The 27,293-nt window shown below is 45.6% G+C and overlaps 1 protein-coding gene across 1 annotated transcript in view; it reads left to right on the top strand.

Annotated features, from left to right (window-relative positions):
* The window catches only part of PKD1L1 (polycystin 1 like 1, transient receptor potential channel interacting), a 180,940-nt gene that overhangs the window by 104,934 nt on the left and 48,713 nt on the right, over positions 1 to 27,293 (top strand). Inside the window, 15 exon segments of the mRNA XM_023226405.2 lie at positions 824 to 1,016; positions 2,808 to 2,891; positions 4,704 to 4,911; positions 7,629 to 7,735; positions 8,548 to 8,764; positions 11,355 to 11,534; positions 13,204 to 13,308; positions 13,402 to 13,474; positions 14,056 to 14,102; positions 15,177 to 15,339; positions 16,687 to 16,822; positions 17,928 to 18,012; positions 18,450 to 18,626; positions 20,590 to 20,708; positions 26,834 to 26,944. Coding sequence (XP_023082173.2) covers positions 824 to 1,016; positions 2,808 to 2,891; positions 4,704 to 4,911; positions 7,629 to 7,735; positions 8,548 to 8,764; positions 11,355 to 11,534; positions 13,204 to 13,308; positions 13,402 to 13,474; positions 14,056 to 14,102; positions 15,177 to 15,339; positions 16,687 to 16,822; positions 17,928 to 18,012; positions 18,450 to 18,626; positions 20,590 to 20,708; positions 26,834 to 26,944 — 2,005 coding nt within the window.

The following is a 27,293-nucleotide window of genomic DNA, read 5'->3' as shown; positions in this document are numbered from 1 at the left end:
TGTTAGGCTATTTTTAAAATAATAATTTACCCACCATTTCTTGTAAGACTCTTAGATTTTGAGCCATAGTTCAAAATTTATTTCTTACTTCGAAATTATGAAAGAAGTCATTCATGTGTTCCTCAGTACTTGTGCAGTTTGTTTTTTCTCTTATATTTAGATATCTGATTTGCTAATATTTATTATTATTTTTTATAGCATGAGGTGCCCATATTTTTACAAAGGGCTAATGTCTAGTTGTCCCAACACCATTTATTAAAAAGTCTTGGGGCAATTTTTAAATAAATTGAGTATTAAATACTTTTGCTTCTAAACATAAAAAGTAGGCTAAACATTAAAAAAAAATGATAGGCTAAAACTCCACGGGTAATTGTGCCGTCCTTACCAGAATGGGTTCAGACTCTGGGTATACCGAAATTTCACAGGCTGGCTGACAAACTGGCGAGGAACAGGAAGTGGGCTTGAATGGCAGCTAAAGAAACTGACTCAACCCTCTTCCATCCCCACTAGGGTCAGGGGGTGGCCTGTTCATGGTGTCAGGGGGCACTTGGAACATAAGGGATGCTAGAAACACTGCTTTTCTTCCCAATTATCTACCATTCCTCAATTCATATCTGCATCCAGGAGCTTTGACTGGGTGGATTTAATCAAAATTTAAATGCTCCAAGGACAGGAAATGTCTAGAATTTGATGCTGTCTTTCAGTTCTTGCTCATCTCTACTCCTTGTCCCCATCTATCTGCCTACTTTCTCTGCATTTAAAATGGAGAATGCTTTTCTGCAAACCTCAGGTTGTATTTTTAATTTATGTTTTCTCTTTTTAGATGCCAATGTAGGCTATTTATCCTTATTGGATGCTGACTATGACAGAAAACCTCCAAACAAATATTTAGCAAAGGCAGTGAACTACACAGTACATTTCCAGTGGATCCGATGCCTGTTTTGGGACAAGAGAGAGTGGAAAGCTGAACGTTTCTCTCCACAACCAGGAACTTCTCCTGAAAAAGTGAACTGCAGGTATAGACACATTTGAGAAAGAATCTGAGATTTTTAGTAAATGACTGCCTTGTCTTCTGCATTTGGCCCAACCCCCAGAGCCTTTCCTGAACCTTGTCTGTAAGAAGCTGGAGCACCCTTGGTTTGTATAACTCTCCAGTCTATGTCAGTTCTCTTGTAGCCAGATTGTGTGTCAGCCTTGGTTCTCCCACTCTGTGGGCTCCCAAGGAGCAGAGGCTGCTCTATAGACTGTCTTCGTGTTCCTCCTTCCCGTGGTGACTGTCATGCAGGAGGTGTTTAGTAAGTGATGAAGACGTGAGTCAGTGGATGAGTGATAGATGAACCCATCCGTTTTCTTATCACAGAAGCGCTGACATCCTTTGAGTACGCAGTTTGTAGTCAGGCAGGTGGGACCCTCAGCTCTCACCATGCCCCCATGTTGCCCTGAGAGTCCCTCATCTTCAGAAGACTCTCCACAGCCTGGTGGTGAAGGTGTGCTTTCTGAGGCAAGAAAAGTCTCTGCGCAAAGATGGACAGCCTCCTCAGGAATTTCTGGGTATATGAGTCATGTCACTAAATTAGAAATTATTTGTCATCTAGCTGACTAACAATTCTATGAGAGACTCAGTTCATTCTTTTTTGTTGCCCTTAACCTTTTCATTAGGAGAGAGATAAACAATTATTAGGCATATTTAGAAATAGAAATAGTCATTTCTAAATAAGCCATAAGACACTATATTTTGTGATTTCCTGCTAGGAGGCAAATGTATCCAGATCATACCGTATCAGTGCAATTCATAGCTGCTTATTGATTTTCTTATGTTTTCTTATGTTGCACTCTTAAATTTATCTCATGCCATTTCTAGGAGTACATCCAAACTTATTGGTAATGGCCCAATATTTTGCTTCAATATTAAATTATTGATAAATGCATTAATGTAATCATTCATTCTACATTACATAACTACTCTCTGATAGGCACATTTTTGTGAGCCAAAGGTAGAAAAGCGAATAACAGGCCAGGCGTGGTGGCTCATGCCTGTAATCCCAGCACTTTGGGAGGCCAAGATGGGTGGATCACTTGAGGTTAGGAGTTTGAGACCAGCCTAGCCAACATAGCGAAACCCCATCTCTACTAAAAATATAAAATTAGATGGGCACACACCAGCAATCCCATTTACTTGGGAGGCTGAGGCACAAGAATTGCTTGAACCTGGGAGGCAGAGGTTGCAGTGAGCTGAAATCATGCCACTGCATTCCAGCCTGGGCAGCAGAGCGAGACTCCATCTCAAAAAAAAAAAAAAAAAAAAAAAATCAATAACCCATAGGACCTGCTCACAAGATAATGAGGGTGAGATAGACTGTACTTTTAAAAAAAGAGACATTGTTTACAGTGCTTGTCAGGGTTGAATGTTTGTAATGCCAGGAACTGGCGCTTAGGCAGAGGAGTTGGCCAGAGCTTGACTAGTGGCACAACTAGGCTGTGACGGGGACCCAAGAGCCTCAGGCTGCAGCCATGCTGTGGAGGGCTGCCATGAAGACCGCCATCTGCTCTGAACTTTTGTGTCTCAGGACAGCCTCCATGGGAGCCATGTATCCCAACACACAGATGTGAAGAACTCTGGCACAAGAGAAGAGTCCTTCATTTCTGACTTAGGTTTCAGGTGAATCTTTTAAACTGGATCTTAGTCATAAAGTTATCATTATTGCACTCTTTCTTCCTTTTCACATTCCTTTAACCAACATGCCTTCGCACTGTCAACAGCTGCTCTCTCCACACATTCTGTATCCTCATCCGCATTTCCCTCCTAGCTACGATCGCCTCGCAGCATTTGGTCTCCTAAGGAGAAAGCTGAAGGCCAGTTTTGAAGTGAGTGACATTTCCAAGTTACAGAGGTAAGTTCCATTTCCTACATAAAGACTTCATAGACTTTATTTGTTTTATGGTTCACTCAGGATATCCACAAATAATTCCAGGGGTGCTTGAAATCCATGTTACTTACTATCATTGTGTTTTTGAAATACACGTGTTAGTGGATAATTATCTTTAAATATTCTTTATAATTATCTTTAAATATTCTTATAGTTGAATATATACATATATATTTTGTCTCTCTGTACTTAAATTCACTGATGAGAGATTCATAAACACGAGAAAGTCAACATACTTTTCATATTTTTAAGTTTAGTTTTAGTTCAGTGTGAATTTGGTCAATTATTATTGAGAGTTGATATCTACGGTGACAATACTGCCTAAAGGGCCTGTCCTGGTTTATGTTTACTGTCATAGCCTAATTATTAATAGCTCCCTCTTTCTCTCTCTGGAGTATCTCATTTTAGATAATAAATTTAAAATGTATACTATTTTTATAGCCACTTTTATATGAAATGGCTATATTTAGACTCAGATATGGGTAAAGTGAGTTTAAGCTGATATGGACAGGAGCCTTCCCTGTCTTATTTATCAGTGTCACCCTACATTTAATACAATGCTCAGAGTAAATATTTGCTGAATGAATAATTTTCTTCTCATTATATTCATGTAATAGGAAGCTCTACTTTATTATTTCATCAATCGTATTACTTTATAGACTAGTTAATGGATCAGATAATTAGTAAATAAGACATGAATTGCTAATGCAACAGATGCTGGATACAGAAAAGGTCACTGACCGTTCAGTGATCAGGCTCAGAGGACAGCAGCCTCAACCGTGGTATCTGTGGCATTGATATCGCTGGGGCTGGAGCAAACCGTGGGAGAAGCAGGCCTGGAAGGTGTCCAGGGAGAGGCAACACCTGAAGTTCTACAGGGACAGTAGCAAGTGGGATATCTGGCCAGAATCTGGAAGGTTTCAGAGTATTGTCCAGGTGGAAGGATGTGAGCACCCTGCAGAGCTCATGGGGCAGAGCTCTGAACAGGCTCTATCCTGGTGGGGAAAAAGAGGGCAGGTGAGAAACCAAGAACAGAGCCCAATCCTCAGATGAAATCAAAGAGCAGAATGGCAGGGGATGGGACGGGCAACATCCCCATGTGGCATAGACCCTGGTGCCCACCCTCTGAGATCCCATCAGAATTCTATGAGACTCCAGTTAGATTAGTGTCCCAGCACAGCAGCTTGATATGAACGACATTCTACGGATCTGTGGGGGTTCAGTGATCTCTTCCCAGCCAGTGTTGGTGCCTGGGAACAGGTAGGTGGAGGCTGCAGGTAGGGAACAAGCAGCAGCATCCACAGGGGCAGTGGGAGGCACAGGCAGGGACTCCAAAACATCACCAACATCTCATAGCCTTGTTCTGCTAGCAGGAGAGGGAGAGAGGAAGAAACATAATGCCACTTGTATGTTTCAAGAATTTTGTGTATTTATATTGCTTAACCTTTACAATAACAGTGAGATTGGCATTGTTAGCCGTAGTTCACAATGAAAGTTTCTCAGAGCCAGCATGGCACAGCCTCTTGGTACAGAGGCTGGTCCATTACAAGGTTTCTTTGACTCTGGAGTCCATGCTTGTGGGGTGCTGCTCGCTGGACCATGGGCCAGCTCCCTGCCTTCAAAGCCCTCCCAATTCAGCTTCCAGCAAGTGTAAAAACATATGAATGAAGCCCAGCAGAGACTTTTGTGTATAAGGGGTTAGGGGTGGCAATCAGTCTTTTCCTATATGTCTATTTTTATGAGCAATTTTCTTTATATCTCTCCTTTCATTTATAGCCACCCAGAAAACTTGCTTCCCAGTATTTTTATTATGGGTTCTCTGATTCTTTATGGATTTTTGGTCACTAAAAGCAGACAAGTAGATCATCATGAAAAAAAGAAATTTGGTTACATCTTTCTGCAAGAAGCCCCCCTGCCGGGCCACCAGCTGTACGCAGTCGTCATTGACACCGGCTTCCGAGCTCCGGCCAGGTTGACCTCAAAGGTAGCTCCAGCATCAAGGGGGTACTCTTTGATGGTGTCTAAGCAGTGTCAGCATCAGAAGTGAGGATTTGGTGATTTGGCTTCCCTGTCTGTTACCTGTCACAGCAGGCCCATCTCATTGCTGAGGCAAGGCTTGCCTGCCATTTCCAGGGCCCTCCCTCTGCCTGCACGTCTGTCAGGGTGAAGAGCAGACCCCTTCACCTTCTGCAGCTGTTCCAGTCCCTTCTCCTTCTGTCTCCACTGTGGAAAGCAGCCCGGGGAGATCTGCTCTGTCTCTGAGTGGATCTTTGAGACTCTGAGAATGAGATGTACTATTCTGAGCTTGGGACAGAAAACCACAGTCCCAGAGAAGCTGGTGGAGGATGAAGGTGGGGTGGGAAGCAGGATGCAGTGGAGGAGGAGGAGGAAATAGTTCAGCACTGGGCCCAGTGGAGCAGCGGTGCCGTGGTGAGCTGTGGAGGTGAGGTCTGCAGGGGCAGAAATCCAGCCTGGGCAGAGCCATGTGCAATTCGAACTGCATGTGACACAAATCCCTCAAAGAGAGGGAGGCTCCCTCTGCCCTTGGAATTCGCACTCCCATTTCCTGAGGGGACCATGGTTACTTTATGGAATTTATAGGATTGGGATGTGAATGAGAAAGAGTTAGATGGGAGGATGAATGAGATGGGGTGCCACAGTGTAGTAGGATAGATGGGGACACAACACATTTTTAAAGCTTATGTGGTCCTTACTCACCATAAACCCTTCGTCTACCAACTGTATATTTAAATTGTCTATCACATGAACATACATGTATATGTTCACAAGCAATGCATACACATAAGAATGTTCTTAACCTAGCAAAGGAAGATTTAGTGATGAAGCTTTAGATGATTTCTAAGGGATGTCTGCTGTCAGCACTGCAATTTATCATTGTGCTAGAAATCCTGGTAAAAACAATAAAGCAAGAAATAAAACAGGAATATAAGGTTCCAAAAGGGAGAAAGAGATGGTTCTTTTTTTTTTTTTTTTTTTTATGAGGCGGAGTCTCGCTCTGTCACCCAGGCTGGAGTGCAGTGGCCGGATCTCAGCTCACTTCAAGCTCCGCCTCTCGGGTTCACGCCATTCTCCTACCTCAGCCTCCCAAGTTGCTGGGACTACAGGTGCCCACGACCTCGCCCGGCTAGTTTTTTGTATTTTTTAGTAGAGACGGGGTTTCACCGTGTTAGCCAGGATGGTCTCAGTCTCCTGACTTCGTGATCCGCCCGTCTCGGCCTCCCAAAGTGCTGGGATTACAGGCTTGAGCCACCGTTCCTGGCCAAGAGATGGTTCTTTGCACAAGATGAGGTTGTCTACATAGCAAATGAAGAAGCATGTTCATGCTAATGATTAGCACTAATAGCATTTAAGAAACTTGCTGAATTTTTGATTGAGAAAAAAATCATCAAAATAGTCTCTATAAAACAGCAATGACTATTTATAACATGGGGTTGAAAACAAGAACCTCTTTGTCACAGTAAAAAATGGTGGGGTGCCTAGAAGTGAATTCATCAAACCCCACATACAAGACCATCATAAAGGAACTATCCCTGATATGCATAAGAGATCTAAATAAAGAGCTATGTTTATGGATGAGAAAGCCAATTTTCCTTTGTCATTTCTCCCAAATTAATCTATAACATTAATAATAATAGTGTGAATGAAATTCTATTAATATACCCGCTTTACAGATGAAAACCTAAGGCATAATGAGGTTAAATCCAATTAAGTCTATTCATAATTCTAGGAAGGTGTTTTGTGGAACTTGGAAAACTGATCCTAAAATTCAGGTGGAAAAGAATACAAGAGAATTGCAATACCAGTCATGCCGACTCTCAAGAGAAGAACAGGGCAGGGACTCCCGACCCAATATTCAGGCTTATTTTGAAACTGCAGTACCTGAGATCATGTCGTGATCTCAGGAGAGGTACTGAGGAGGGATTTCTGGGGGAGACTAGGGGTCTTACAAACCACAGGAAAGGGTGCACTGTTTAAAAAATATTTTGGAACAATAGCTGTCCTTGTAGAAAAAGGTACTATTGAATCTTTACATCATACACACGAAAAATAAATTCCAGAACATTAGAGACAGAAAGGTGAAAACACAAAGTTTAGAAACTAGTCAAAGAAAATGTACACTTTGGAATAAGGAAGGATTTCAGAAACAGAAATATCTTTCTTAAATGGAAGTTTAATAAGTGATCTTACATCAGAATTGTTCATTTCTGTGTGACAGAAGACAGCAGTGAGGAATGACAAGCCCAGCCAGATTGACGTGTGCTTCCCCAGGGTATGCCCGCAGGGGCATGGGCACCCTACTCTGGGTCCAGGCTCCTCTGGCATCTCCCTGCCAAGCCAGAGGGAGGAAAATGGTGTACCCACCATGGTGCTCTCCTGCTTTCATGAGAAAACAAGTGCCCTCCCGAAACCTAGTTGGGATCTGGCTTTTCTAGATCAAGAAGGTGAGGAAATGGCCAATTTTACCAGGCTCTACTTCAAGGCCCTCCTCTGCTCTCTCCACGGAAGTCTGGGACTGGGCGTGCCCTCTCATTCCCTGGCTCCAGGCTGTGGCACTCCACCACGCAGGTGGTTTTGTGGAAGGGTAAGATGCTGGGAGAAAGTGCGAGGAAGCCCTGCCCAGCATTGCATGGCGTCTGCGGTGAAACAGCCTAAGTCCCTACCCCTGTTCTTTGTTTTGAGGTGTACATTGTTTTATGTGGCGACAATGGACTGTCAGAAACCAAGGAGCTTTCCTGTCCAGAGAAGCCCCTGTTTGAAAGGAATTCCAGACACACCTTTATTCTGAGGTATTCCAAAATATTTCACTGCTAGATTTGGGAAAGAGAGGCCAATCAGAATTAGTGTCGCCTTATCACAAATACAAAACAGTAGACTACATAACATTGGTCTCTAATAGTGAGCATCAATTTATATACAAACAATTTTATGATGTATTTTTACAGTTTGTTATTCTGAGTAGATTAAACAATAGGTTTGTGCGAGGCAAGGAAGGAAGGAGGGTGGGGGAAGAAGACTTACTGATTTTACATATTAGTAAAGTTCATAATCAGTGTTTTCTATGACACTAAACCTTCTGACCTTAATTATGTTTGTCCCCAGTTTGGAAGAGCGAGGACACATGGTGTCACAAAGACAGTGGGGTTGGAGAAAGAGGGAGTTTAACAAGATAGGATGCAAGCACCTGGCGTTTTAGAAAATATGAAAGGACTGAACTAAATTATTTTTTCTCCTGGTAAATTTCATGTATGATATTTATTGGTTTGGAGTATTATGTCTTCATTAAGAAAGAAAAGGTTAACTTTAGACTAATCCACACAAGAGACAAATAGATGAACGAGATTCGTGTGACTTTGGTTTGGGAAAGCTGGTGGATATTGAAGGCCTGAGTGCAGGGTCACTGTGCGTGGTGGGATTTCCCATCCTCTGGCCGGGTTCCAGGGGGCTTCACATGTCACTCTGCATGTCAGTCACCTCTGACATGTCCCATCCCCCCTCTGTGGGCCATCAGTGCCTTGAGGGTGAGCACTGGGGGTGATGGGATGCCAGGACCACACTGTCACCCTCCCAGCTGATGAGATGCTGCTGTGTGTGCCTCCAGCGCTCCTGCCCAGCTGGGACTGCTGAGGAAGATCCGCCTCTGGCACGACAGCCGTGGGCCTTCCCCAGGCTGGTTCATCAGCCACGTGATGGTGAAGGAGCTGCGCACAGGACAGGGCTGGTTCTTCCCTGCCCAGTGCTGGCTATCCGCCGGCAGGCATGATGGTCGCGTGGAGCGGGAGCTCACCTGTCTGCAAGGGGGACTCGGCTTCCGGAAGGTAGGCCCCCTGCAGGTGGCCTCTCTTGGCGCACCTGGCTGACCGGCAGAGCATGGCACCTGGCTCTGCTTCGCTTGCCACAGTTGTGTCTTTCAACTCCTCTAAAGTGTATTCCTCTTTTCTTAGTTAATTACCAATATACCCAAATATTAAATGATACATTCATTAAGTGGCCATCCAAGCATGGATTAATTACCCTTCACAATTATTAATTATTGCAGTAATGCTTCTCTGTAATTGTAATAAGAATGTAAATTTCTGGAATTTATGGTTCTGGTGGTCTGTGATGTCCACAGGCCCGTGATTAGAGACTATTCAGTGCCCTGTGTGTGTCCCAGACAACCTAGATAACTATCAATAGAGTAATTACAGATATGGTACTGATGTGATCATGGCCAGGAGGGCAGGAGATGGCCAAAGTGACAAAATAACAGATAACCTCACAAACTAACCATGGAAGTTGTGGTTTTTACATGTCCTTTCCATCTTTCCCTATATACAAACAAATTTCATACAATTGTAATAATAATTTTTTTTTTTTTGAAACAGAGTCTCGCTCTGTTGCCAGGCTGGGGTGTAGTGGCATGATCTCGACTCACTGCAACCTCTGCCTCCCAGGTTCAAGTGATTCTCCTGCCTCAGCCTCCCGAGTAGCTGGGACTACAGGCACATGCCACCATGCCCGGCTAATTTTTGTATTTTTAGTAGAGATGGGGTTTCACCATGTTGGCCAGGATGGTCTTGATCTCTTGACCTTGGCCTCCCAAAGGCTGCGATTACAGGCGTGAGTCAACGCGCCCGGCCGCATTTTGCACTTTCTTATTCAACATTTTAGAGTAGGTCTCTTCATGAATTTTTAAAACATCATTTCAGGGCTGTATAATGGCCCACTGCGCATGACCATTTGCTGAAGACCTGCTGGGCATGTGTAGCTTTCTTTCATTTATTATGGTAATGGACAACATTGTGGGAACTTTATGTGTGACTCTGTTCCTGATGAGTACTTCCTGAAACTGGGTCTCAAACAGTGGTAAGAGCCAGTGAACTCAGACAGTCCTCAGTGTCGCCGGACCTTGCCAGGCCACTAGGCTTTCTTTCCAACCTGCCCTGTTGCCACCTGCCTTGATGAGAGGCCCTGGCTCAAGGCCTTGGCATTTTCAGGCCTGAGATATTGCTAAGCTAGTAAGAAACATGATCACAAAGGATTTGAAACAAGTTTTCAATCAGTCACAGCATGTGGAAATTCTTCAACATCTAAAACTGGGGCTTCCCCTTAGATGATTGTTTCCTTGTGAGAATGACTGTTTAGCTCGGGAACTGTAGTTAACATTGGGAGATATACATCACTTATCCTTAAGCTATTGTGCTTGACAGCTTTTTGTGAGAAATGTAAGCTTATTAACTTAGTCACTTATAAGCACTTGTGTGTGCTGCGAATTGAGCGTTGCTTGTTGACTAGTCCATTTACATAAAGAAGATATATTCTTGATTTTTCTGGTATTTGTATCTGTGCTCTGCTCATATTCCATAAGAGCAGTTGCAGTTCTGTACATAATTTTGTTTTTTCTAGAACAATGTTGAGCCCCAAGCATTATTGAAATTGAATTGGAACTTAAAATTCAGTGCAATTCCTAAGCAACATATCTCCTGCTGTGTGCCAGACATTGTGGGCTACTGAGGACAGAGGTGGAGGCGACTCAGCCCCACTCTCAGTGCACTCAAAGTCCAGTTGAAATTAAGCATATTGGCCGGGCGCGGTGGCTCAAGCCTGTAATCCCAGCACTTTGGGAGGCCGAGACGGGCGGATCACGAGGTCAGGAGATCGAGACCATTCTGGCTAACATGGTGAAACCCCGTCTCTACTAAAAAATACAAAAAACTAGCCGGGCGAGGTGGCAGACGCCTGTAGTCCCAGCTACTCGGGCGGCTGAGGCAGGAGAATGGCGTAAACCTGGGAGGCAGAGCTTGCAGTGAGCTGAGATCCGGTCACTGCACTCCAGCCCCGGTGACAGAGCAAGACTCTATGTCTTAAAAAAAAAAAAAAAGAGAGAAATTAAGCATATTGCCCCGGAAAGTTCTGAGAGTGGTGGGGTTTTAAGAAGTCTCTTAGGAATACGCAGGAGAACCAAGGAGAGACTGATCAGAAGCTCTGGAGAGAAGGTCTTCTGAGGCTGGGCGTGAAGGCATCTGAGAGCCAGGCAGGTGAAGCTGGGAGAAGCATGTGCCAAAGCTCAGGAGGTGCCAGGGGAAGGCCAGGTGGGCCGGAGTCCAGCATGATAGGAGTGTGACTGGATCAAGGAGGCAGAAGAAGGAGCAGCTTCCAGAGGCGTAGAGTGAGGTGCTGTTCACCTGCACCCACAGCCCACCTAGTACCCAGTTAACCAGCCAGGATAGCCGAGCCAGAGAGTGTGGGGAAGGCAGTGCCATCTGCCTGCACCACGGCCCACCTGATACACAGCTCAGCAGCTGGGATGGAAGAGCCAGAAAGCTCGCCGTCTCTGCTCAGAAGATCGTGGTTTAACAGTCAGGACTTCGCTTTATTGACAGAAATGCCCGTGTCAGGGAACACTTCTCCTGCTTTCCGTTTCAGCTTTTCTATTGCAAGTTCACAGAGTACCTGGAGGATTTCCACATCTGGCTGTCGGTGTACAGCAGGCCCTCCTCCAACCGCTACCTGCACACACCACGCCTCACCGTGTCTTTCTCCCTGCTGTGCGTCTACGCGTGTCTCACTGCCGTGGTCGCTGCTGGAGGGCAAGAGCAGGTGAGGGCCGTCGCTTTTCCTTACAGCAGCTTCCAGATCCCAGACTACACTGTGGCCCCTTTTTGCCTAAGAAATCAACAAAGCTCACAGTCCTCTGAGAAAAGTTTAAACAAGGGGAAGCAAGCCTGGCTGCCTGGGGACCAGAGAAGGAGCAGGAGGGCTCTGCCCGGTGTGGCACTGGGTGGGCCTGCAGAGCCCTGACTCTGCTGGATCAGTGGACAGCTGCTCATGCCCAGGCCCAGCAGCAGAACTCTTCCAGAGAGGCTGGCAGCAGTTGTCTTTGAGAATGATCTTGAATTTTTTTTTAAGTTGGCAATTCATTTAGATTTTGAACAAGTCCTCTGGACAAAAGAACGCAGAACCATTCTGATGGGCACATTTTCCCTCAAGATGCCAGTTTGCACTGGCAACTCTGATCTGATTGTTCCTTGTGAGATGTAGTAAATTACTTCGAAATCAGTGTCAGCAGTTAAAAAGGAGACCCTCCCTTTCCTGAGGAAAAACAACACAGCAGGACGTGGGCTGAGGGAAAATTGACTTGTTTACTATGACAACATCATGGCCATTCACGCATCCGGCCCACTGGGTTCACTGCTGGGTCGTGGTGCACCTGGAGAATGTGGTGACAAGGTCTGTTTCCGAGGTGGGGGCCCGCGACCCATCCATGTGACAGCCAGGCATAGTGGCTCCTTCATGACACCAGGTATCAGAGAGATCCAATAACAATTATGGATTGGTGAGATTGAAAAAATAACAGTGCATAGAATTTGTAAAAAGAGGATAAACAAATATCAAGTAGCAGGAAGGGAACAGCTCTGTCCACCTGGAAATAGACCAGGGCCTGTGGTGAGGAAACCTACGGTCAGCCTCTTCTTTGAGGCTGACATGTTGTCTGACATTGGGCCACTGACCACTTCTCTCTGTTCATTGGTACCTTGTGGGTGTTGATGCCTTGCCAGATTGTAGCCATGATTCAATCCATGGAGCACGTGCCTGGTAGAGAGTGGGTGCTTGGCAAGCATTTGTTCAATCCAAAAGGATTTGTGTAAGAAGAAACAAAATGATTGCGTGTGTGTTTTTTTTTTCACTCCTGGGGTATAAGAAGCCTTTGCTGGACTCCTTCTGCTTGTATCCATCATATCAGTTCTATATATAGTTCTATTTTTTCTTAGAACAATATTGAACATGATGCATCATTTAAATTGAATTGTGGCCAGGGTGGTAGCTCAAGCCTGTAATCCCAGCACTGTGCAGGAACGAGGCAAACAGATCACCTGAGGTCAGGAGTTTGAGAGCAGCCTGGCCAACATGGTAAAACCCTGTTTCTACTAAAAATACAAAACTTAGTTGGGAGTGGTGGTGCGTGCCTGTAATCCCAGCTACTCGGAAGGCTGAGGCAGGAGAATCACTTAAACCTGGGAGGCGGAGGTGGCAGTAAGCCGAGATCTTGCCACTGCACTCCAGGCTGGGTGACAGAGCAAGACTCCATCTCAATCAATCAATCAATCAATCAATTGAATTGTAAGTTAAAATTCATGGTTCATGAAGAGAGCACTTTTATTAAATATAATGTATGTATTCACATTACATATATTTGTAATTACACCATGACTGTTTTAAGTTGGACTCATATCAGGTTGATGTAACGGCTGCTGTTGGTTTGTTGCAACCCCAGTTGGATGTCAGCCCCACCCTTGGATCCTTCAGGGTGGGTCTCCTGTGTACCCTCCTGGCTTCTCCAGGGGCCCAGCTCTTGTCCCTGCTCTTCAGGCTCAGCAAGGTACCTGCGACTTGTCCTCATGGCCCTGTTCTCCTGAGCAGCCCCTTCATTGCTGGGGAACACACTTGGCGAACCAGCTCTTTCCTTCTGCAGGAAGCTCCGGGGCCTGCCCGAGCAGAGTCACACTGCCCGCCTAGAGGAGAAGCACAGGCCGAGGCACCCCAGGGTAAATGTGTATTAAAACTCTCAGAAACTCTCCGTGCGGCTGAGCCTTTTGCACCAATGTACTAAGTAGAAATTGTATCTTCTGCTTTCAGTTTGCATTGTGTTTATTATGAGTAATGTTGGGCATCATTTCATGTGTTTAAAAGTCATTTTATTTTCTGTGGTCTATCCGTTTTCTTTTCCCACATTCATATGAACCTTATAAAATCCTTTCTTTTCTGAGTGATATATAAATACTTTTCACCAGCTAAGTAAAGTAGGTCTTTGTCAGATGGATAGTGAATCCATTTTCTAGTTGCTAGTGCCATTTGTTTTATTAATTAAACATTTTTCTCAAGCTGCCATGTTTCCTTAACGCAGCCTCGAATGGGTGTGAGGGTTGCCTAAGCCAATACCAGGACCGAAGCATCAACAAAAGTCCTCGTTCTAGTCTCATTCTCTCAGAAGTACTCATTCTGGCTGAGTTAGGAAGGAAGAGTATTTGCTGAAGAAAGAAGTATCCCTGCTAATCCTTAAACATATCCCTGTCTAAATGTATGATCCCCAAACATCATACATTGGACTTTCATTTTTTTGAATCAGGTCCTAATTCCTACCAAAGGGTACCAGACGCACAGGAGCCATGCAAGGTAAATCAACCATTATGCGCAGCAGTTAATCCTCTAGCATGAAATGCGAGCAATTAGATTTCTCTGGCATCCTCCCTTGGCCATGGATGGGTCAGGCCCAAGGTGAGATGGACACAAGAAAAGATTGATGCAAGACCTGCTGTGCTGGCTGGGGACCGTCCTCCCTAGAGGGAGGTCTGTTTCCCAGGAAACATGCCACAGCAGCCCGGCTGTCCAGGTGGGTCAGAGAGAAGGGGTCTCAGCAGAGGCCTGAAACAGGAAGGAAGCGCAGCCCAGCAGAATTTGGAAAGCCCCGTATGTCTACCCAATAAATACCGGCAGGACCGTGGGAGAGACACTGTGGAGCAGCAAGGCTCGGGGTGATTGCTCAGTGAGCTTCTCCACCTCCTTGTGAGGAGGAGGCTCAGAGAAGCTGCCCCAGTGCTAGGAGCTCCGTTCCAGGTCTCAAAGAGGCCTGTGACACGGGGCAGTTGAAGGGCAGCTTCTAATGGCACAGCTGCGGTACCCCATTGCTATAGTGCTTTTTGGATCTGTGTGACTGCCCCTTTGCTTATGTGGGATTCTGCTCTGTGGGACATGTGAGGGCACACACGATGCTGGGTTTGCCAGGTTCTAACTCCCTGGTGGCAGCTCCCCCGCTCCTCTTCCTGAGGGTGGTACTCTCGAGCCGCTGCTTGGAACACAGTGCGCCCCCCATGCCCCAAACACCATGCCAGAGCTCTGCGCCTTCCCCACTTGGAGGCTTTGTTCAACCAGTTGCTCTTGGCTGAATTCCCCTCTGTGGCAGGGTCATGCCTCCCAGAGAACCAGGTGCAATCACCCTGACCGCATGGAGCTGCTATTAGGCCACCAACATTTCCCCAGGTGCAGCCACCGTCCTCTGAGGGGTATGAAGGAGCCGGCTCTCAGGCCGCCTGTGCTTCCTTCCTCAGAATTCTTTAGAGGCCTGAGCACCACACCCTGCCCATGTCAGGCCCGTCCTCTGAGAAGGCAGCAAGCCACACCACTGTTGAGCGTCACGTGTGAAGCCCTGTTTGTGGAGACATTAACCTTGGCATGACCTTGTCATTCTAGCATCCTGCATCAGCCATTGTCTCTGGGAGTGGCAGGGCCCAAAGGAAGGTGGCAAGTGATGATGGCACAGCCTGTCCAGCCCCTAAGCTGGAGGCCCATGGGGCTGACCACAGCAGGACTACTCTGATGGGGAAGAGCCACTGTTGCCTTCCCTGTACTCAAGGTAACTGGCTTGCAACCACAGCCCCCTTCCTGCCAGTCCAGCAGACCTGCAGCCACTGGGAGAGGTGGGGCAAGCAGAACCACAGTTGAGCCAAATGTCACTGAATACTCTAGTCTCATCTGAAAACCAGGCATGGGCCCACCCAAAACTGAGGCGTCCAACTTTCCTCCAAAGTCTTGGTGCTTTCTGGTAGGTACTTAATGTAAGTTTGGTCAGATCTTTTTAAAAGTCAGTAATGTACTCATAACATTTTTAAAGTATTCTGGAATTTGAAGCTTTGCATTTTTTAATGCTAATGACAGTGAATGATAGTCCCAGCTTCCAATTATGCTGGAATCTCAGCAGTGAACTGGTAGAGGCAGGGATTACCCTAGAACAACCAGGGCTGTGCCCAGGGAGATTGAATCCTGCTGCAATCCTAGGAGGGCAGCCAAATCATGGCAAAGGGGAGACTGTGGTGGGCCTGGCCTGGCAGGGGTGTGTGGCTTTGGGATCCTGGAGCCATGTGGTACATGAGCAGATGGTTTTCTCGAGGCTCCAGCTCAGCCCAGGTCCTTGTGTACTGGATTCAGGTGCTTGTTCACAATGACTGGCAAGGTCTGTGCATGCAGCTGTGTCTGGTTGGACCCATGCTGCACAGCACCTAACACAGTGAGGCACAAAAAAGATCCTTTCTGTGAGTGAACAAGCTTCAGGCAGGTGAGCCTTCAGTGCAGGCACAAGTATCAGCAGTAGATCAGAAGGGAAACTCATCCTAAGGACCAGCGACCCTCCCAGACAAGCTGGACACATGGCCTGGGCTGGAAGGGAGCACTCAGGAGTACAAGGCTCTCACTGGCAGACCAGCCACCGATGAGGTTGTGGAGAAGGTGTGGCGCAGAATGACACCACTGTCCCAGCCACAGCTCACATTCCTTGATTTATGCTCAGCCAGTGTCCTTCGGTTTGCCTAATACCAGCTTCCCAGCAAGAGCTCTTTAGTTGTTGAAAGGTGTTGTGCTCGATTGCCCTAGGTTGACATGGCATCCTGCCTCTAAGAGCAGTCGCTAGAAAATGGGCTGAGACGGCTGCAGCATTCTATTCGGGACCTCAAGGGATTGGAGGAGGCCCGTGGCTAGGAAGTAGGAAGGCCCTCTGCTTCACTCAGTCTGCTGATTCAGATGTTAATGTCACCTGGAAACAGCCCCAACCCTGAACACACTCAAAAATCACATTTCACCAAATGCCTTAATGCCTTGGCACCCTGCAACCCAGTCTAGTTGATGCCTAAGATTCACCACCACACTCCGCGTGATGGAGATGCCGAGGTCTCTTAAGCTGCCTTGTCTCTGTCCTACTCTTCCGCAGCACCCAGCAGTGGTTTGGAGGGACTAATGCTCCGGTGGTCAAGGGCCCCTCAACCTTGGTGGAGCTCTGCAGTGTGGGCCATTTGTGGGACCGCTTCTCTGGCCTGTGGTTTGGGAACAGGATTTCTAGGCTACAGGTGAGCTGCAGAGGTTTTCAAACATCCTCAGGTCCTTGGATGGAAAGTCTCGCATTTGTAAATAAATCCTTGCGTTTCTGGGAACTCATCAGATGCAGGCTCCAGATGTCGCTATTGCTATTTTCTCCCTCATTTCTCCCTCCCACCTCCTGGGGTAAATAAAATCATATGCAGATCCCAATGGGTGGCTTGGCCTGGTCAGCCCTGCCACGGCAGAAGGCCTGGATGGAGTCCAGATATTAAACAAGAAGCTGCAGGACGCCCGCCTAAGGAAGGAAGGAACCCAGCTGCAGAGCTCCTGAGAGGAGCCGGTTCCCAGCCAGGAGCTCTGGCTAGAATATGCTGTTCATGGTCTCCCATCATTTGAAAAAGCATATGCCTTTGGGACAGGGATTATGATGCATGTGTCACAGATTCTGATCCTGTCACCCCGGCACATGCTGCCTCTCTGGCTCCTGTCCAGCTTGGACTCGCCATCGGAGACCGCAGGGTCATTCAGTGTGGCTCCATGGGCCACGTCTTCATAAACCACAAAGAGCAGCCGCAAAGCCAAGGCCCTTTCTTCCCGTCTCTTCCATCTCAGTTGTAGATGTTGAATCACTCTGTGAGAATGGGCAGGTACTTAGACCTCTCTTGTGCCTCAGTTTGCTCATCTGTAAAATAGGAACATCAGAGAGCTTAATTCTTAGGGCTTGGGGAGGAGCAGCTGAAATATGAAAGCTGTCCTGTTAGCATCATGCCTGCCCCAGCGGAGTGCCCGCCGGCATCCAGCTTTGTTGTTGTTGCTGCTATTATTATTATTATAGCCCAACCTGTTTTCTTCCCCCTTCCCCTCTCTGTGCTCTGTTCCATCTGCCTGTTGGGTTTTCCTTTCTCTTTCCCACTGGGCAGCTTCAGGGAGGTCAATGTCCTCTTAGCAGGCAGGGGTTCCCCTCCAATGAGCAGAAAGACACTGCCCACGTCCAGCACCACTCCCGCAGCTGGCTTCCTGCCATGGCGAGGCCATGAGCCCTCTCAGGCAGTGTCCCTGTGCTTAGGCAGCAACGACTGCTGGGTGGCCTGCTGCCCTAGAGGGTGCTGACCACCACACTTTCCCTGGGGGCAGGTTTGGCCAGGAGCAGTGTGTGCGGTGGCTGCACCTGCTGTCCCTCTCCGTGGTCTGCTGTGTTTTCATCACCCAGCCGCTTATGGTAAGAAACACCCTCCGTGGTAGAAGTGCCTCCCATCAGGAGGGGTCCTAGAGGGGAAGGGGAAATAGAGGCTTCATTTTGGTGGTGTATGACTTTTCTTTACACCCTGATTTCAGTTGTGGTGAGAGAACCAGGAGCCAGGCTCTGTGCTAAGCTGCACAAGGGGCTGTTCTTTAATCCTCATAAACATCTTTGAGAAGTGAACCACTTTAACCCACATTTTTCATTTAAGGAAATTGAGCCTCAGAGAATTTAGGTCTCTTGGGCGAGGCCACACCTGGTGAGTAGTTGGGCTGGGAATCCAAGGCAGTGACTACTGGTGTCTTTACAACTGGGAGATGGAGTCCTGTTCATGATTAGGGGACAGGAGGACAGCTCTGTGTGGAACGAACACAGACACAGGGCGGCTCTCTGCTCTGTCATGTTTTTCCTTCCAGGTATGCCTCATGGCCTTGGGTTTTGCTTGGAAAAGAAGAGCTGACAACGACTTTTTTACTGAGTCTTTACGTGAGGCTACCAGGGATCTGGACTCTGAATTGGCAGAACGTTCCTGGACTCGCCTCCCCTTCTCTTCAAGCTGCAGTATTCCTGACTGTGCAGGCGAGGTTGAAAAAGTAAAAGAATGACCTATGCAGTGCAAATTGAGCTTTAAAAAACTGCTTTATGTTCTATCATGCATATCTGAATGTAGGCTTTGAATTCAAATTGGGTTGCATCTTTGGAGACCCATGGGATGTCTTAATTTCTTATGCTTCTTTGCACACACACATATGATAGATGAACACATAGGACTTATTTTTTTTTTTTTTTTTACTCCCATCCTAAAGGAGTTAGAGCATCAAGAAAATTAGCATATTTTAAAATACTGAAGCAAATGAGAACTCTAATTCTTGGCCATGATTTTGGAGAACTTTTAGGCCATTTGCCCTTCAGTGGACCCACAGAAAATGTACTCCTCCCCATCATTCCTCCCTCCCTGACTTCATCCCTTCGTCCCTTCCTCCCTCCCTTTCTTCCTTCTTTTATTCAGTTTTGCCTATTATATGTGTAGCATTCTGTTGGGCAGTGTGAATGATATGAAGGAAGAGAAAGGTATACTGGCCACTGCAAAGAAATTCACAGGCTCATTGATTAAGTGCACATGAAATGCATGTGCGATTCTGTACTCTTGTAATAACCATAAGTCACTTATGACCAAGGACCCGATCCCAGTTCATTTAGAATCAGACCCTGGTCTGGGCCTCTGCTCATCTCCGCCCTCCTCCTCGCAAAGGATCCTGATAAACTCCATGTCTGAAGACCTGTCTGAGGCCTCTCAGCCCTGCCTGAAACCAGGGCTGCTGCTGCTGAAGATGGGTGGTGCACACAGGCTATGTACTAGTCATTGTGCTATTTTGCATCTACATTGCATTTACATTTGTCATATCATTTGTTCCTTATAACACCTTATGAATTAGGCAGCATCACTGTACCCCATTTAAAGATGATGTGGAGTGATTAGGCCCAGGGTATACTGCAATAAAGGGGAGTCTGGGGCCCAAACCTGGCCCACCTTGCCCTTTCCTCCTGCACCCCCGCCCTGCAGCACCTTAGCTCTTGAGAAGCAGCATTGCCCTGGTTCCCTCATACCTGTTGGATCTCAGCTTTCCTTTGTGCTTTGAAGGCTGTCCTTCCTCTTCTCCCCTTGGGCGGATATGCCCTGCTGCGCTGCAAGTTTGTTCATTTTCTATCTCTCATCCCGGCCTTGGGGGTGAGGCTCCTTCACATGAATTCAGCCTGATCCTGAGGGCCACGCTGTCATCTCCAAATCTACGAATGGCTCATTAGCACCTTAGAATCGGGATGCCCCCCACACCCAAGCCTCCCCACGGATCTCTCGGCCACACATGTTCCCTTCTCAGAACGGCACAACAGCCGAAGGGAGTAACTTAACTCCCAACACTCTGCATGTGCAGCTTTATATTGTTTGCATCCCTGCTGTCAAGTTCCTAGAAGCCCAGAGTCTCTAGGAGGAAGGACTGTCTCTGATTCCTCAGATGTCCCCAGTGCCTGATCCAGTGAATGTGTGTTGATGAATGAATACCTACAATGAGTTCATTTATCTGGCTACTGTTATGCCCTGTCCACAAACAGAGTATAAAAGTAAAAATGATTTTTGAAGAAAGAAAAGAAAGGTCATTTCTTGCTAAGACTATACTTTGAAATGATTTTTTCATACCTTGAAAGTCTCTGAAAGAAAATACTGTGCCAGTGCCCAAGATAATTGCTGCTGTAAATTGGCGGTAGTAGACACACCCCTCGTGTACAGCAGCTCTTTGTAATAGCCCAACTGCAATCCCTGCCAAAAAAGCTTGCCTGGGACATGAGCAGACTTTTTAAAATGGGTCTACCCCCCGTCTCTGATCCCTTCCCCAACAACCTGGTCTATGTTATTCATACAAAGTGCCTCTTTGTTCCCAAATGCCAGGCTGAATGTACAGCACAGCAATGACGCATTCCTTGGCTTGGCAGGAGCACCAGGGGCCTCTCTCCTTCCACCCGACAGTCCACGGCTCACCGGGCTCTTCTCCCTGACAGGTCTTGGCTGCCCGACAACAAGCTCGCCACCTGCGCTGGGCGCATCCACCCTCCAAGGCCCATCTGAGGGTCACCAGAGAGAGGATGAGGAGAGAGAGTCGCACACAGGCTGCCCTGAGGTGGGTGGCGGCCTCTGTTGGGAGGGCTTGCTCCACTCCAGCTCCCTTCTCGGAGGGGGCGCCCCACTGCTGCTGGTCCTCCTGGGAGACTGTTCTCCTCGAGGAGTCGGGAGTGGGGATGGGGACCACCTTGCTGTCCCCAGAGCTATCCTTATCTATGTAACAGCCTGTGCTGCCCAGCAGATGGGAGGAATTCAGAGAAACAGAATTGAAGTCAGAAAATTCAGTTCCACAATTTGCCCATGATGAGAAATTGATTAAGAAAGCTTCCTCCTCTGGGCCTCAGCTTCATGCATCCAGCATGGATTCACACACACAATTGGATTTCATCCCACCCATACGTATGCTTAGCACATGGTCTAGGACTTCTGCTTCTCCGACTGGGACACACAGGGATGTGGAAGCTCGTAAGATAAATGCAACACCTCTTCTTAGGGCATGGATTTAGCCCAGTGACAGGTATTTTAAAATATTTAATATTCAGATATGCACAGCTGGTGTTCATAACATATTTTAAATTTTTTTAGATAAAATACAAACCTTAATAAATATCATGCTGTGGCAAAGCTCTCCAACTTCTACCTCCAACACATTTCTCTCAGTGGTACCATCCCCCTCCAATCATGGTGGTGCTGGATGGCAGCCACCGCAAGGAGCCTTCTCTAAATGCTAGCCAAAATCCCCCTTCAAATTCAAAACACGAACTCCGCCTCCTGCAAATCTTTCTGGTGTAGTTTGTCAAGGATTTGGGAATTTCTGATAGTTTTTAAAAAATGGCATGTCATAGAAGCACCTCCAACCATCTTCCTTAAAAAACAATCCCTTCATACAATGTGGCACACCATTAGCTTCCCCTTAAATATTTTCACATCCCTTTCCAAGGAAAAGAGCTGTGGTTGTGTCAGGATGTCACATTTAAAGGAGAATGGGAGAGGAATTCCGGGAAGATGGAGCAGTGTCCAAGTTTTTTACTCTTACCAAATCTCCTCATAAAAATAGAACAATTAAGATAGCGAAAACAAAACCCATAGAAAACATGCACAACAAAATTACATGAGTTGGCCGCCACCACACACACCCCCAAAGGCACTCAGGTGGGAGCCAACCAGGGAGTGCACCCACCCTGTAGCTCAGCAGCTACAGAACATGGTGGAGGGAAGGATGGGGTACCTGATGTATCTGAGAATAGGAGAACCCCAAGCTCCTGTAGGTGTTCTTCACTGGGAGTGTGGTGGGCACATCTGGGAGGAATTTGCACAGTCAAGTTTACAGGTGAGTGCAAGGTCTGGAGGTCTGGAGCTGCTGGGCCAGCTCAGCCTTCAGAACTAACCACACCCAGCTCTGCCAGGACATAGCCCTCTGGGGTGGGGTGGCTTGGGGCACTGCTTGGGGAAGCATCCAAACCAAGCAGAACAGGCCCAGAGAAAGCATTTAGGAGACAGGCAAAACTGGTAAAGTATTAGGTTATAAAATTAAAAGATAAAAACCAATATCATATTTCTATACAAGCAAAAGTCAGAGATTTAATACAAGACCATATTCAACAAAGCAAATAATAAAATAAATACAACAAAATACACTTAAGCATAATCTTAAGTTTCTCTAAGATTTCACTGAGGAAAACTTCCCTATGACTTAAAATCCAGATACAAAAGGGGAAAATAAAAATAAACTGGATTACATAAAACTTGAAGAGAAAAATATAACTCCTACATTAAAAGAAACTATTTGTAAAATAAAATGACAGTGACAAACTAAGAAAAAATATTTGTAACAAAGTTTTAATATTCTCTCTCTTTTTTTTTTTTTTTTTTAAGACAGAGTTTTTTTTTTAAGACAGAGTTTTTTTTAAGCCACTGCATTGCCCAGGCTGGAATGCAGTGGCTCAATCTCAGCTCACTGCAACCTCTGCCTCCCAGGTTCAAGCAATTCTCCTGCCTCAGCCTCCCAAGTAGCTGGGATTACAGGCATGCGCCACCACGCCTGGCTAATTTCTTGTATTTTTAGTAGAGACAGAGTTTCCCCATGTAGGTCAGGCTGGTCTGACCTCAAGTGATCCACCCGCCTCAGCCTCCCAAAGTGCTGGGATTATAGGCATGAGCCAGCACGCCTGGCCTGAAGGACCAGCAGCTCTTTAAAACGTAAAAATGGACTGGAAAAGTGAACAGAGAGTTCAGAGAAAAAAAGAAATTCAAATGGCTCTTTCACTTACAGTAAGAGAATTGCAAATTAAATGTGAAAATCCAAAAATGTGGCCACATACTCTGTCAGTGAGGCCATGGCAAATAGAGTCCTTCACACAGTGCTGGTGTGAATGCAAAATGGTACAGCCACTATGGGGGAAATTCGAAGTCTCTACACAATGGTAGATTCATTTACCAATTATCCAGCATCCCCACTTCTTAGAATTGCTCTTAAAGACACAGTAAGGAAAACATGAGCAGCCCCATGCACAAAGCAATTTGTGTGGGAACTTTTGTAATGAGAATAGCCTGGAAAGAACCCACATGTCTTGCTGGAGGGACAGGAACACAGTGGAGTAGTGTCCAGCATGAGGACTATCCCTCCAGACTCCCAGGGAGAGGCCTGTAGGATTCACTGCAGGAGTGAAGCCAGGTGGAGGAAAGCAGGCGTGCTGTGCTGCCCACTGCTTAATGAAAGGGGTACATGAATATGCGTGCCTGTGGATCTGCTCACCCTAAATAAAACAAGGGAAAGGCAATCCAGGCACCTTTAGCAAATATTAATAGTTACTTATGGAGAGAGAAGGAATACGATTTTTTAAAATCTGTGTTAAGGTTAAAAATTCAAACTTATAAGCCTAGTCTCTAAGTACAGAAAAGAATGAAGGGAAAACACCTTAAAGCTGTTTTCACCAATCATATTGTTAGTGGAGCGTTAGTATCTTTATTCTCATTGTTGATTTATTGTGGGGTAAAGGAAATGAAGAATTCTGTTATTTTCTAATTCCGTCATTCCTGGTGTCCTTTAAAAGTGGAATTCTTGATGTGAGAGAAAGAAGGTACAGATCTGAGCTCAAGGAAGTCGAAACTCTGTAGTCCTGAATTTGAATTGCAAGTATAGGTATGGAATCATGTCGGATTTTTTTTTTTTTTTAAGGAAAAAAAATATGTTTTTCTAGATCTTTCCAGCAAGAAAAGACCTAGAAACAGCCCAGAAGCAACACACACTTTTAACACCTAGATTTGGTCCGCCAAAAAGAAATAGGAGTCACTGGGATTCCTGATTTGAAGACGGTGATGGAAAATGTTTAAGATGAGCCTGGAATATTTCTTAGGCAAGGGAGCAATTAATAACTGCTGGAGTCATTGTCAGAGGACCAAGGAGCCAGTTTGAAGAGGCTCAGATTGGTCAAAATTGGGGTAATTTGACATCAAGATTAGAAACTACTGAATTGAAGTTCATGAAATCTATCTAAAGCCATGAAATCTATCTAAAGCCAACACCCGCAGTGTAATTGATCAGTGTTAGTGGACACCCAGAAACCAACTTTATAAAAGCCAGTGAAAGTCTGCCTTTCCCATACAAACTGTACCCCTGGGAAACCACATAACAGGACGGGGGATATTTCTCTTTAGAGAGGAATTCCAGCTAATGAATGAGGACCAGGCAATAGAATTAGAGCCTGACCATTTTTGCAGTTTTAATGAAGTAATGAATCTAGGCATTGCTCATTAACAGTGGCCAACATAAAAAAGAGAAGGAGAGAGAGAGAAACATCAGACATTCTGTATCCGCTGGTGGGAAAACACCATCATCTATGAGGCAACCTACCCAAAACAGTACAATCTTAATCTGATGAAGTGATTTTGCCAACTTGTAGTTTATAGTAAGAGTACGTTGATACCTCCATGGAAAAGCAGGACTCTGAGAACTTGCTCAACAAATAGATCGCAAAGAAGCAAAAATAAATAGAGATGATACCTATAGACTGGAAGAGACATGAGGAGAAAAGCAATTAATGTAATTCGTCATATTAACAGACTAAGAAAAGCCATATGTAGTCATCTCAATAGAGGCAGGAAAAGCATTTGATAAAATTCAACATTAATTCATCCAAAAACAAAGAACCTCTCAGCAAACTAGGAGTAGAAGTAGGAATAGAAAAGAGTTTCCCTGAATTAATAAAGGGTATTTATGAAAACTCGACACCTAACATCATACTTAATAGAGAGACATTGAATGTTTTTTAAGATAACGAACAAGGCAAAAATGTCCCCTCTGATCACACGTATTGAACATCATTGGAAGTCCTAACCAATGCAATAGGCAAGAGAAAGAAATTAAAAACCTATCGATTTGAAAGGAAGAAACAAAACCATCTATTGGCAAATGACATAAATCGTCTATACAGAAAATCCCAAATAACTTACAAAAACAAGGGTTCTGGAACTAATAAGTGAATTTAGCAAGTTTGCAAGACAAGTCAGTATACAAAAGTAAATTATATTCCTATGTACCAGCAATGAACAATTGAAATTTTAAAAGGAATACCATTTACAACAGCACCAAAGAAATTACGTACATGGACGTAAGTCTAAGAAAACGTGCAGGATCTGTATGTTGAAAACCACAAAACTCTGATGAAGGAGGTCAAGAAGATCTGAATAAATGAAGAGATAGACTGTGTGTGTTGATTGGAGGACTCAGTAATGTTCAGGTGTCGATTCTTTCTGCAGTTTCGATGGAATACCACAAGATTTTTTTTTTTTTGATACAGAGTCTCACTCTGTTGCCCAGGCTGTAGTGCAGTGGCGCGATCTCAGCTCACTGCAACCTCCATCTCCCGGGTTCACGCCATTCTCCTGCCTCAGCCTCCTGAGTAGCTGGGACTACAGGCACCCGCCACCATGCTCGGCTCTTTATATATATATATACTTTTTTTTTTTTTTTTTTTTTTTTTAGTAGAGACGGGGTTTCACCATGTTAGCCAGGATGGTCTCGATCTCCTGGCCTCGTGATCTGCCTGCCTTGGCCTCCCAAAGTGAGAGCCACTATGCCCAGCAAAATACCACAAGCTTTTTTTTACAGATATTGACAAACTGATTCTAAAATTTATATGGAAAGCAAAGCAACTAGAATAGCCTAAACAATTCTGAAAACGATGAGCGAAGTCAGAGGACGGACACTATCTGGCTTTAAAACATACTATACAGCTGCAGAAACCAACGCCACATGATGTTTGGGGACAGATAGACATGCAAATCAATGGAACAGAATAGAGAACCCAGGAATAGACTTACCCAAATATGCTCAATTGATTTTTTGGCAGAGACGCAAAGATGATCCAATGGAAAAAGAATAGTCTTTTAAAAATGGTGCTGGGGGCCGGGCATGGTGGCTCATGCCTGTGATCCCAGCACTTTGGGAGGCCAAGGCAGGTGGATCACCTGATGTCAGGAGTTCAAGACCAGCCTGGTCAACATGGTCAAACCCCATCTCTATTAAAAATACAAAAAAATTAGCTGGACGTGGTGGTGGGTGCCTGTAATCCCAGCTATTCAGGGAGCTGAGGCAGGAGAATCACTTGAACCAGGGACGGGTAGGTTGCAATGAGCTGAGATTGTGCCACTGCACAGAGCTAGACTCTGTCTCGAAAATAAAAAAGAAAAATGGTGCTGGAAAAACTGGATATTGAAATGCAAAATAAATAAATAAACCCCAACACACACCTCACACTTTATACAAAAATTTACTCCCAGGGATTTAAAAGCCGAGTTTCATTTAAAATATTTTGGCCCAGCATGGTAGCTCACACCTGTAGTAATCCCAGCACTTTGGGAGGCCAAGGCGGGCAGATCACCTGAGGTCGGGAGTTCGAGACCAGTCTGACCAATATGGAGAAACCCCGTCTGTACTAAAAATAACAAAAGTTAGCCAGGCGTGGTGGCACACACCTGTAGGTCCAGCTACTCGGGAGACTGAGGCAGAAGAATCGTTTGAACCCAGGAGGCGGAGGTTGCAGCGAGCCGAGATTGCGCCACTGCGCACCAGCCTGGGTGACAGAGTGAGACTCCATCTCAAAAGAAAAATTGCAGATTGAAACATTCAGATACCTACATACAGGGTCTGTATGGATGCTAACTTAAAAACTCTTCTTACAGAGACATTTCCATGGACATCCTCATGCTGCTTCTGCTTTTGGGTATAATATATGGAAGATTTTCTCAAGATGAATACTCCCTCAATCAAGCTATCCGGAAAGAATTTACAAGGTAGGAGGTTTGGGTAACTCCTGTAGATCTGGGGCCATTGCACTAGTCCATAGCCTGTGTGCACCTTCCCCATGTTTCACAACCCACATATGAAATATAAGGAAGGTTGTCACAATTTCCCTGGTATTAATAAAACCCCCTCCATTCGCAGACTTTGGATACATTCTTAGCATTTTCTTTGGGGTAAATAGTGAAACGAGGATATGTCAAGGAATTTTAAGTTCTGCGCCAAAACAGGGTCTTGCAGTTTCTTTTTTGCTGGAGACATCAGAGTTTTCTGTCAAAGCCTATGGTTGCAGTTCATAATAACTGACAGTTTCTTTTCTTTCTTTCTTTTTTTTTTTTTTTT

This window comes from Piliocolobus tephrosceles, chromosome 8, assembly GCF_002776525.5.
Source record: "Piliocolobus tephrosceles isolate RC106 chromosome 8, ASM277652v3, whole genome shotgun sequence".
NCBI lineage: Eukaryota > Metazoa > Chordata > Mammalia > Primates > Cercopithecidae > Piliocolobus > Piliocolobus tephrosceles.
This window is presented reverse-complemented; position numbering and strand designations above follow the sequence as displayed.